The sequence below is a fragment of the Schistocerca cancellata genome, chromosome 2, assembly GCF_023864275.1.
Source record: "Schistocerca cancellata isolate TAMUIC-IGC-003103 chromosome 2, iqSchCanc2.1, whole genome shotgun sequence".
NCBI classification, from domain to species: Eukaryota; Metazoa; Arthropoda; class Insecta; order Orthoptera; family Acrididae; genus Schistocerca; species Schistocerca cancellata.
The window spans coordinates 672,747,998-672,760,571 of record NC_064627.1 but is presented as its reverse complement, the minus strand read 5'-3'; the positions used below and the strand labels follow the sequence as shown (position 1 = coordinate 672,760,571).

General features: G+C 43.5%; 1 protein-coding gene across 1 annotated transcript in view; it reads right to left on the bottom strand.

Annotated features, from left to right (window-relative positions):
- Positions 1-8,691, bottom strand: part of LOC126162394 (adenosine deaminase-like) — an 84,791-nt gene extending 76,100 nt beyond the window's left edge. Inside the window, exon 1 of the mRNA XM_049918872.1 lies at positions 8,582-8,691. Within this exon, the coding sequence (XP_049774829.1) occupies positions 8,582-8,626 (45 nt within the window). The 5' untranslated portion in view covers positions 8,627-8,691. The remainder of the gene's footprint in view (positions 1-8,581) is intronic.
- Between the last annotated feature and the right edge of the window lie 3,883 nt (positions 8,692-12,574).

The following is a 12,574-nucleotide window of genomic DNA, read 5'->3' as shown; positions in this document are numbered from 1 at the left end:
AGCCCTCTAGCGGCAGAGGGCTGCTAATATGTAGACATGAAGAATAAAAATGTAGAATGTTAAAAACGTTTGTTTCATTTACAAAGCTTTAAGAGTTCTCACATAAAAATTCGAAGGCGTTACTTTTCAGCCGATCTTATTATCATGCAAGTCAACATGAAAAAGGGTTCAAAATGGTTCAAATGGCTCTGAGCACTATGGGATTCAACATCTTAGGTCATAAGTCCCCTAGAACTTAGAACTACTTAAACCTAACTAACCTAAGGACATCACACACACACCCATGCCCGAGGCAGGATTCGAACCTGCGACCGTAGCAGTCCTGCGGTTCCGGACTGCAGCACCAGAACCGCTAGACCACCGCGGCCGGCTGAAAAAGGGTCATTCTTGGAAACATACCCAATGAAATTCAAAATAATGGGCATGATATACATTCTTCAGCCAAAACCTTATGATCACCTAAATAATGGCATGTCGGTCCACGTTAGGAGCGAAATACAGCAGTAGTTCTGCGTGGCATCTACAAGTCCTTGGCAGGTATCCGAAACTATGCAGCTCCAGATGTCTACACACAGGTCGCGGAATTTCCGTGAATTGCGGGCCAGTGCTTTGTGGGGGAGGAGCTCCCGCCATACGACGTCCCTGATGTGTTCCATCGGGTTCAGATCAGGCGAATTTGGCGACCAAACGATCAACGCGATTTCGCTGTTACGCTCCTGAAACCACGGTAAAACGATTCTCGTCTTGTGACATGGACAGTTAACTTACTAAAAGATGTCATTGGCATAGGGGAAGACATCAAACATGAATGGACACAGGTGGTCCGCAACAGTGTTCACTTAGTCCATAGCTGTCATGAGGCCTTAGATTACTGCCACAAGTTCCATGGAAGACTAGGCGTATGTTCCCCTATAATATAGTACTGCACCCACCATCCTGTGTACCTGGTACGTTGAGTGTTTTGAACAGCCGTTTGCTCGGATAATGGTGTATCTGGACACGACCATCGACCTGGTGTAACAAGAAATGTGATCCATCCGACCAGGCTACACGTTTCCATTGATCCACGGCCCAATCTCGATGAGCGCATACCCACTGCAGTCGCAACTGACGACGTGTTGTGTCGACGTGAGAACATATAGGTGTCATCTATTGTGGAGCCCCATGTTCAACAATGTGACTGAATGGTGTGCCCCAAAACACTTGTGTCAACAACATCATTGTAGTCTGTTGTCAGATCCACCACAGTTCACAGCCTATCCTGAGCTCTACATTCTGTCATGAGGGTCGACGTCCAACACCTTGCTGCCTACTCATGGTTTCACCAATCTTCATTCATTTTCCATAGACGCTCACGACAGTAGCATGCGAACAGCCGACCAGCTTCACTGTTCCCAAGATGGTCGTTCCCAGGTGTCTGGACATAACAGTCTGTCCTTTGTCAAAGTCCCTTACGCCAGTAGATTTCCCCACTTGCGGCTCTTATCGTTGCTAGAATGATTCCTCATCGGTCTCTGCTCTGAAATGTGAGGACAAAGGAGCGACTAAGATGAAGACAGTGTAAGATCCTAGAGAGTAAATCCTCAGTGGGAGAGGATGGACAAGGCATAGAGCGCACAGAAAATGAAGTAGTTTAAATTTATTTTCTTCCTCTTCTTTCAACTCAGATAAAAATCAGTTAATCCACCAGAGAGCTGTCAGTTAAGCTATCGATTAGTCGGCTCCTTTTATTTGATCACTTTCTCTTCTATTACACTGCAACTTTTTAAATCTCACGATATCACTGATGTAGCCCACACGAGCAGTAATAGTTTTCACTCATCATATTTATCATCGGTAATGTTTTCACAATTTCTTACTCACATGACATTCGCCTTGACAAAGATGGTATTCGTAAGTCAAAAAGCGTGTCCCCAGGCAATCCCAGCCGAAACAGAAATGTATCAATGTCATTCTACGATCTTCATCTTTCTTAGCACGGCATTTGAAAGTGAGTTTGCAGCAGAGAGTACGACTCCAATGGACCTCCTAATCTATAGGATGCAACAAAACCGACTGGCTGAAATTCGTGTTCCGAACATCCCCATCATGTGGTGCATAGGATTGACTTTCGGAAACCTCCATGGCATTCTGAGAAGGATACCACTGCGGAAGTTAGTTGAGGACAAGCATTCTCGTTCAGGAAAGGAACTGACCACTAAGGTCACGAGAGGCACGCCAGTATAAATGAGGCGCGAAGTATTGCGTTGTGAGGGAAAAGCAGTAACTAAGTGACTTTGAACATGGACGAGTCATTGGATGTCACCTGACTTCAACCCTTCTAAAGCTGTCCAAGTCGACTCTTGACGATTGTGAGGCTGAAACTTGAAGGAAATACCAGAACTAAATCAAGACCAGGAAGACCTACGTACTGACGGACAGAGATTGTCCATCATTGCCAACAGTGGTTGTCAAAAGTCACATGAGATCAGCAGGATGAATCACTCGTGAGATCCAAAGTGCTATCAGCACTGACTGCGAGAAGGGAATTAAAAGGAATGGGGTACAATGACCGATCAGCTCCCCACAAGACAAGCATTTGGGTAGACAATGGTAGGTGACACTTGAGGTGGTGTAAAAAGCGTCGCCATTGGACAGTGGAAGACTGGAAACGACTGATTTGGTGTGATTAATCACGCTACCTCCCGTGGCAATCAAACAGAAGGGTTTGGGTTTGGCGAATGCCTGGAGAACTTTACCAGCCATCATGTGTAGTACCAACAGTGAAGTGCAGAGAAGGTGGTGTTACGGTGTGAGGGAGTTTTTCATGGTTAGGGTGTGGTTCCCTTTTTGCAAGTAAGGAAGCGCAACGTTAAGAAGGATATGAACAGATTATACAGCACTGTGTACTGTGTACAGCAAAGTAACAGTTGTTTGAATAAACGTGACAATGCACCCTATCACAAAGCATCATCTGTGAGGCAATGGTTTATGAACAACACTCCTGAAATGGAACTTATCTGCCCAGAGTCCCGTCTTGAATCCAGTGACGACTTAGAACATCTACTTCAGCCCAGAACACAGCGTCTGAGAGCACTGTCATTTCTGGTTTCGGCTCTAGAGGAAGAATGAGCTTCCATTCCTACACAGAGATTCAGACAACTCTTTGAAAGCGTCCCTAACTGGGTTCAAACAATCATAAAGGCAAAGGATGGACACACCCCATATTAATGTTGACTAATAGTTGTTCGAATACTTTTGATCAGGCAGTGTTTCTCACATCTGTATCTCTGACCATCTATGAATATCTGAAGGTCTGTACACCCATCCAACATGATGCCTTCCCACGTCTATATGTAAATCTGCATGTGTGTGTACAGTGGTTAGCACACTGAACTTGCATTCTGGAGGACGACGGTACAAACCCGTGTCCGGCCATCCGGATTTAGGTTTTCCGTGATTTTCCTAAATCACTCCAGGTAAATGCCAGGATGGTTTCTTTGAAAAGGGCACAGTCGAGTTCCTCCCCCATCCTTGACACAATCCGAGCTTGTGCTCCATCTCTAATGACCTCGATGTCGACGGGACGTTAAACCAAATCTTCCTTTTTCCTTCCTTATCGGCCGGCCGAAGTGGCCGTGCGGTTAAAGGCGCTGCAGTCTGGAACCGCAAGACCGCTACGGTCGCAGGTTCGAATCCTGCCTCGGGCATGGATGTTTGTGATGTCCTTAGGTTAGTTAGGTTTAACTAGTTCTAAGTTCTAGGGGACTAATGACCTCAGCAGTTGAGTCCCATAGTGCTCAGAGCCATTTGAACCAACCTTCCTTATCCGCATGCATACACCGCAACCACCGTAAAGTACATGGCGAGAGTGTACTTTGCACCAATATTAGCAGTTTTCTTTTTCTGTCCTACTCCATTCGCGTAATGGGCAATGGAAAAATGTACAAATGATTGACTGTCTAGGTGCCCTGTACGGATCTAAATCTCTCTTGTCTTATTCTCATGACCTCTATGCGAGAAATAAGACGGTGACGGCAGAATGATCGCAGAATTCCATCGAATTAAGGTGCTCTAAATTTTCCCAGCAGTGTTGCACAAGAACTATGTCGAATTTCTTCCAATGATTCACATTTAAGTTCTTCGAGCTTCTCTGTTACGCCACACTTCCATATTGGCACACCAAACTGTTGAGATCCAAATAGTACATCCCTGAATTGCTCTCCTCAGTTGTCATAGCTTCTTGAGAAAGACTCCACATGCTGGAACCACGTTGTAGAACTGCTCGCACTGACATCTTGTATGTAATTTCCTTCATGGGTGCACTGCACGTTTTTAGCATATTCTTACCATTGTGCCAGTTACAGCCTTCCCTCTAAAGAAATATGAAATATTAGACAACTGCAAGCCGAAGCGGAATAAGGCGGTAGAGCGCGCAATCGTTCACTCGCCCTGATCCAGTCTCATTGCTGCTGACTCCGCAGTAAAAATGTCAGTGAACGCACACCGGCGGACATCTGGCGTACCGACCAATCACTCTGAGCCTCTGATGTATTCGTAGAGTTCGTCGAGAAGATGTGACCTCCGGGACAATTGTAGATAAGCTTGCAGTCATCGTTGGGATCGTCTTGCAGTTAAGGCCAGATGTTGTGAAATACTTACTTTTTCTCGACGTTTACTGGCCTACGGACATCTACTGTGTCTTTCAACCAACGCCGAAGCCTTGAAGTATCACTTGGTGGCACATCCAACAGACTGCCGTCTGTCTCTGACAAGCTTCGAAGTGTTGGAGGATTCTCTTGAGCAAGTACAGGGTCCAGAACACGTTTTTACTTCTGAATTGTTAAGCTAAAAACTTCTATTTGCTCACAACAAAAGTGGAAACAGTAATGAGAAATTTTTGGCGGAAAGGATTGCTTTTCATTATCTTTGAATCATGTACCTATTCAAAGTTGGGAACCCACTACTCTGACGAAGGTTGAGGAAACCTTATGGACATTCACAGTGACTACTAACCTCCTCTCTTGCCAGCTTTCACTTTTCCAGGTAATTCGAACTTTTGAACACTAGTGTATATTGGAATGGTGCTCGTATGGCCATGAATCCGCGAACATCTAGTATGTACAAAGAAGAGCAGTGCAGATGAACGAAGATTTGTTTGATTCACGTGAAAGCTACATATAGAGATAAAAATACTGGCATAGATTACCCACAAAATTCCAACAGTGTGCTCGTACGGCTGTGTACGAGGCAGTCTTCCCTTGCTCCATTTTTGATCTGAAAGATCTATTTCTCACATATAGCCCCTGCCACCACATATAGCCCCTGCCACCTAGCTTATGGTTATTTTAGAGGGTTATGTATGCAGATGTAGGTGTAAAATGTTAGATAGAGACCGGCAAAAGTCTGTTCGCTTTTGGCTCTGCTCATCGTCTCACTGAGAAGTGTACTTTTGTGTTCTTTTTTCGTTGAGTTGGCTTTTGCATCTCCGCCATATACCTTTCTGAAGTTTCAGTCACTTGTTGATATGGTCAATCATAATAGTACACTACTGGCCATTAAAATTGCTACACAAAGAAGAAATGCAGATTATACACGGGTATTCATTAGACACATATATTATATTAGAACTGACATGTGATTACATTTTCACGCAATTTGGTTGCATAGATCCTGAGAAATCAGTACCCAGAACAACCACCTCTGGTCGCACTAACGGCCATGATACGCCTGGGCATTGAGTCAAACAGAGCTTGGATGGCGTGTACAGGTACAGCTGCCCATGCAGTTTCAACACGATACCACAGTTCATCAAGAGTAGTGACTGGCCTATTGTGACGAGCCAGTTGCTCGGCTACCATTGACCAGACGTTTTCAGTTGGTGAGAGATCTGGAGAATGTGCTGGCGAGGGCGGCAGTCGAACATTTTCTGTATCCAGAAAGGCCCGTACAGGACCTGCAACATGCGGTCGTGCATTATCCTGCTGAAATGTAGGGTTTCGCAGGGATCGAATGAAGGAGGTCGTAACACATCTGAAATGTAACGTCCACTGTTCAAAGTGCCGTCAATGCGAACAAGAGGTGACCGAGACATGTAACCAATGGCACCCCATACCATCCAGCCGGGTGATACGCCACTAAGGCGATGACGAATACACGCTTCCAATGTGCGTTCACCGCGATGTCGCCAAACACGGACGCGACCGTTATTATGCTGTAAACAGAACCTGGATTCATCTGAAAAACTGACGTTTTGCCATTCGTGCACCCATGTTCGTAGTTGAGTACACCAACGCAGGCGCTCCTGTCTGTGATGCAGCGTCAAGGGTAACCGCAGCCATGGTCTCCGAGCTGATAGTTCATGCTGCTGAAACGTCGTTGAAGTGTTCGTGCAGATGGTTGTTGTCTTGCAAACGTCCCCATCTGTTGACTCAGGGATCGAGACGTGGCTGCACGATCCGTTACAGCCATGCGGATAAGATGCCTGTCATCTCGACTGCTAGTGATACGAGGCCATTGGGATCCAGCACGGCGTTCCGTATTACCCCCTGAACCCACCATATTCTGCTAACAGTCATTGGATCTCGACCAACGCGAGCAGCAATGTCGCGATACGATAAACCGCAATCGCGATAGGCTACAATCCGACCTTTATCAAAGTCGGAAACGTGATGGTACGCATTTCTCCTCCTTACACGGGGCATCACAACAACGTTTCACCAGGCAACGCCGGTCAACTACTGTTTGTGTATGAGAAATCGGTTGGAAACTTTCCTCATGTCAGCACGTTGTAGGTGTCGCCACCGGCGCCAACCTTGTGTCAATGCTCTGAAAAGCTAATCATTTGCATATCTTCTTCATATAAGTTAAATATCGCGTCTGTACCGCGTCATCTTCCTGGTGTAGCAATTTTAATGGCCAGTAGTGTATTAATGTCTTATTTTGCGTTACATATTCATGTTTCACTATATTGATTGCGAACTGCCAGTAACGACACATTTTAAAATTGAAATTAGTGATCAATTAACGTCGGTAGGCCTACATTCAACGTTTTCCTAAGATTTCGCTCTCTGTCCATATAAGACTACCGACCATAAAATCAATAGCCTTCCTTTATCTCAACTCTCGTAACGTGTAGTTTTCCAGTATCCTCTTTTTTTCTGACAGATAACCAGAAGCTCCGAGCACTGACTTATCTAGCGCCGTTTTTCGGCATTTTGAAACACCTTCTGTAAGTAGCCATATCCTGTGACTGTTTTTTTTTTTAACCGGTATCACCTATTCCAAAAAAAATTGTTGAGCTGGTTTCCTGGTTTCCTCACAGCTGTTTCAGTTACTCCAAATAATGTTCCACAGGCCCATTTGTTTTGTGGCTACGCTTTGAAATTATTTTTGATTACATCAGTACCTAGAAAACTTAAATTGCGAACACCGATAGTAGTATACTCATCAAACATTTATCTGCGAAGGGCGACCTCTAATGTTTGCGGAGCCCCTTCAGCTGTTCTGCTGGAGTGCGAGGAATACCTATAACTTGTAAGGGATTGTCACACACGTGCTGACTCGCCTGTCGACTGTTGCGGAAGATATCCGTTGCCGATAGAGTGGCAAGTTTTCCATGGCATTATTTACAGCGTGAAGAACATACACGTGACTGTAGTAGAAACTCCAGTCTTCTGTTCGGTTTCATTATAGGTCAGAACCTCTTGGCACTATTTGTGGCCGGCAGTAACTATATAATTGATTCATCGATTTACGCTTTCCGAAAAATATGTTTGATGTCGTCGTATTTTAAACATTCTGTGGCTGTGAGCTCAGCAACCGTGTACACAATTATATAAAATGAAATAGTCAGCCAAACGGCTACACACATTTTTTTTAAACGCATTAACCATGTTTCAATATTTCTAAGACTATCTTCATCAGAATGGCAAAAGTTACGTGAAATCACATAACAAGTTTATTCTTGACTCATGGAACACAAACATGTCATTTGACGAGAACACTGTTGCTGAAATTTTAAAGTTGTTACGTGATTTCATGTAACTTTTACCACTCTGATGAAGATAGTCTTAGAACTGTCGAAACCTGGTTAATGTGTTTTTTTAATTGTGTGCAACCTGTTTGAAATTTGATATCGTTGTTAGAGAAAAAAAAGCTTCAGGCTCTGAGACAGCTTAGTAAACCTTACATACTAGATACAAGGCACAAGATTCCCAGAAAAGAGAACAGATTCGATTGCTTAACTGTTTAAATACGGTAGACCATCTGGCAATCACTCTTAGTACATTTAATTTGCTATGTTGAACGACGAACAGACTCGTTATTCGAAGTTAATTTTGTCAGCTACCTATAATGTTTATTTAATTTTGTTCCTTTTTTTTCAGTAGACTATGTCTTCATCTTTAGAAAAATATTTGTTGTCACATTTATTGTCCGGTTGAGTCCGTCACAGCTTGTGGATAAATGAAAGTGTTTCGTGTTATAAACAACAATACTTTGTATCTGTAGTGTTTAAAAATGACAATGTAGACTTTGCGAATTAACGGTTCGAAGGAAATTAAGTACGGTACTACACAAAGAATATGGGAAAGCTACTTACCCTGGTTTTGGGCAGGTTTTTGAGAGCATTCTGAGATGGATTCATTTCCGTAAGCGAAAACGTGCACGATCGAGGAGGTGCGAAAGCGCTGATCTGCAGACGTCGACTGTGAGCAGATTGTATCGCTGGCCGGCCGCTCTCGTAGCGGTCTTTTAAACGTCACCGCTCCTCTAGATAATACTGCCACCAATTGCTGGCAGGTAATCGGGGCCGCTTTATGGGCGCAGACTACACAAATGCCGCTTGGGGCGCCAAGCTGAGGGGGAAGACAGAGGGACGAGTGTATCTGTACAGCAATGGTGGCCAAGCTTGTTCCTCAAGAGCCAGTACCGAGACTGTAGGACAGAAGGTAGAGCCGCATGTGTACCGATTTTATTGTAGGGTTCCCTATAATTTACAATGGGCTTATGTCTGAATTTTTGTAACCAACCGAAGAGTGGGAAGTGGACGGATAGAGTATCAAACTGATTAATGTGAGTTCCAGTTTTTCAAAAAAAGGGTTTATTTGCTTGCAACTCATCAGGGAAATTGAGAAAAAAATTATTAGTGATTTGAGGGAAAGTTTTTGTCCAAATTTTCGTAGTCAAACGAAAGGTAGGAAACGGTTAAAAGGGGTATAAAAAAAATAAAAAGATAAAAAAAGGCTCTGAGCACTATGTGACTTAACATCTGAGGTCATCAGTCCCCTAGAACTTAGAACTACTTAAACCTAACTAACCTAAGGACATGACACACATCCATGCCCGAGGCAGGATTCGAACCTGCGACTGTAGCGGTGGCGCGGTTCCCGTCTGTAGCGTCTAGAACCGCTCGGCCACTCCGGCCGGCAAAAGGGGTATCAAAGTGGCAAACATAAGGTCTAGTTTAACAAAAAAGGTTTTGTTTGCTTGAAAGTTATCAGGATAAGTAAGAAAAACTTAATTAGTGACTTGAGGGAAAATTGAAATATTTCACTAAGAATTTCTACTAGATCTGTAAATGAAGTGTCAAAAAGTTGATCTTTTCAAGGCCTAGCAATTTTGCGCGAAAACTTGACATTGGAGTGATATTTAACTGTCAGAACGGTTTCCTTCGAATCAGGTATTAAATTCAGGGCATTTCTAGAACAGAAGACACTAAGAAAGGAAATGAAATGTGAAAAAGATCATGCGTTCCGAACAAATCTTTAAAATAAAATGAAAAAATTAAAAATCGTCGGAATGTTTTGTGAAATGATTTGCCTAAAAGTGAGAAATAAAGTAGGTTAGATAAAAGTTTTATATGCTTCTTTGAATGTTGCTCGACATCATGTAAAGCAGATGAGGTGCATTAAATGCTTCTGCTATCTGTTTTATTTCTTATTTTTAGATAAATTATTTCACAAGACATTCGACCGAATTTTTCGCAAAATTTCTTTATTAATTGGTAACCTACATAAATTAGTATGTTATGATCTTCCAGTAGAGAGCTATAGTAAATGGGCGATTAAGTTGCCCTAGTACCGATCATTAAAAGTCGTCAATATTCGGATCACTCCTTGCCGATCTATTTCAAATTGCTGCCAACCTCAGCGACGCCAAAGCTGTGGCACTGTACCTGCTCGGCGAAGTGCTGCTGTATTGTCTCTGTGAGTAATAGTAATTGTGATTATACAGAGTGATTCAAAAATAAAGAATAGAGTTTAATTGTTTATTACAGACAAACTATAAAAGGTAGCAGAAACACTTAACGCATGTCACAGGATAGAGAAAGATTTCAAGTATACGTTCGCACAGACGCTATATCATACATTCAACATGAGCATCATGCATTACTCGGGAAGCATCGAAACGATAGTCCATTTCATTCCACACACGAAGCCTCGGTTCCCTGTTTATTGAATCGACAGCTTCAACAGCTCTATTTCTCACCTCTTGAAGAGTAGCTGCCTTAGATGAAACAAAGACTCTGTCTTTTATGTACCCTTACAGAAAAAAAAAAGCTCACGGTTTGAGATCTGGTGACCTGGAGGGTCAAATGCAGTGAACAAGATCTTGTTGTCCATCTCTTCCAGTCCAACGTTGTGAGATGGTCTTGTTCAGCTAACGCCGTACCTCAAGGAGAAAGTGACGGGGATGGGGGAGGGGGGGGGGGAGTCTTCGTGTCGTCGTCATGCATTAAAATGAAATCATTTGAATCTTCGTGAAGTTGAGGAAACAACCAATTTGCGGAATGTCCAGGTATAACATTCCTGTGACAGTTTCCCCTGCAGAAAAGTAAGGTCCATAAACTTGATGAACAGAAACGACACAAAATACATCCAATTTCGGTGAGTCTCTTTCACGTTCGACGATGACAGCAGGATTTTGTGACCCCCAAATTCTTACATTATACCAGTTTACTTTACCCGATAGTTTGATGATGATGTTTGGTTTGTGATGATGATGATGCTGTTTAGTTTGTAGGGCGCTCAACTGCGTGGTCATCAGCGCCCGTACGAGGTTCCAATTGTTTACACAGTCCAATTTATTTCACGGTCCAGTATAGCCACTGTCACGAATGATGCTGATGAAATGATGAGGACAACACAAACACCCAGCCCCCGGGCAGAGAAAATCCCCAAGGCTGCCGGAAACCGAACCCTGGACCCCGTGATCCAGAGATAGGAACGCTAGCCGCTAGACCACGAGCTGCGGACTGTTTGGTCTGTGGGGCGCTCAACTGCGCAGTTATCAGAGACCGTACAAATTCCCAGTCTTTACAGAGTCCAATCTCGACACTTTCACGAATGATGATGAAATGATGAGAACAAGACAAATACCCATTCCCCGGGCGGAGAAAATCTCCAACCCGGCAGGGAATCGAACCCGGGACCCTGTGATCCAACCCGATAGCTGAAACTTCGATTCGTTCGAAGACAGGAGTCGTTCATAAGAAATATGCTCTGCCATATTCTGGAGAATTGAAATGGAAAATTTCCACCTTCTATTATGGTCGCCGGAACGCAGTTGCTGCAGTAACTGTAACTCGTACGGCTTCATATGCACGCATCGTTTCAGAACACGTCACACCGTTGTCTGAAGCAGTTGAAGTTCTGACCCACCTGTCTTGTGGACTTCCGAAGGGCTCCGTATGAACGCATTGCGTAATATAGTCGACATTTTCATCAGACATGCACGGCTGATCAGTGCTCTTCCATTTGTATATGCAATCAACGCCCAAGGATTTTGTATGCCAGTCATGAAACTGCTTGTGCAGAGGCAGCTTCTCGCTGAATCGACGGCGGAATGCACACTGCACTTGAACAATGGATTAACTTCGCGCTAATTCCGGCACACAGAATTATTTCTCTTGTGGCTCAGTCGCGTTGTTGCTACAAAGAAACAACAGCGCAGTTGTGTCAAAACTTTGAATTTTCCTCTGTCCCATGACGTGCGCGATGTGTTCTATCGTTTACAGTTTGTCTTAAATAAACAACTGAAATCTTTTCTTTCTTTTTGAATCATCCAGCATTTAAATGTACTATGCAATTTGAGACATGATCAGAAATGCTTACTAATTGTTCTGAATTTCATTTTTTTACTACTCATTGCGTTGTGTTACAAAAACCTTAATTAAATTTCATGTTCCTGCTTACAAATATGTACCGCATTTGAAGATGACCGTCTCTGTGAAGCGCATTCACGAATCCTTCTCAAAATTTATACCGCAGTAGCAAGCTAATCGCTACGAGTGGCGCACGCCTTTGACTTGTCAATGCTGAAAGACAATTCAAGAAACAACCTCAGAGTGGTCGTGTTACCCGTCGGTCCGTGAACTAAGCCGCGAACTTACCCATGGGCCGAATTCACCAACGTCGGTTAAAATTAAGCACGTCTTACATTATTACTGTCTCTGTAAGTGTTTTTGTTTGTTACTGAACAGAAAAATTACACCCTTAAGAAGCTCTTAAGATTAGTTGTCCGTCCTTGACTCAGATGTTGGTTGCTAGGTACAATTATTATAAAATATAGCTGAGCATCGAGGGACACATAA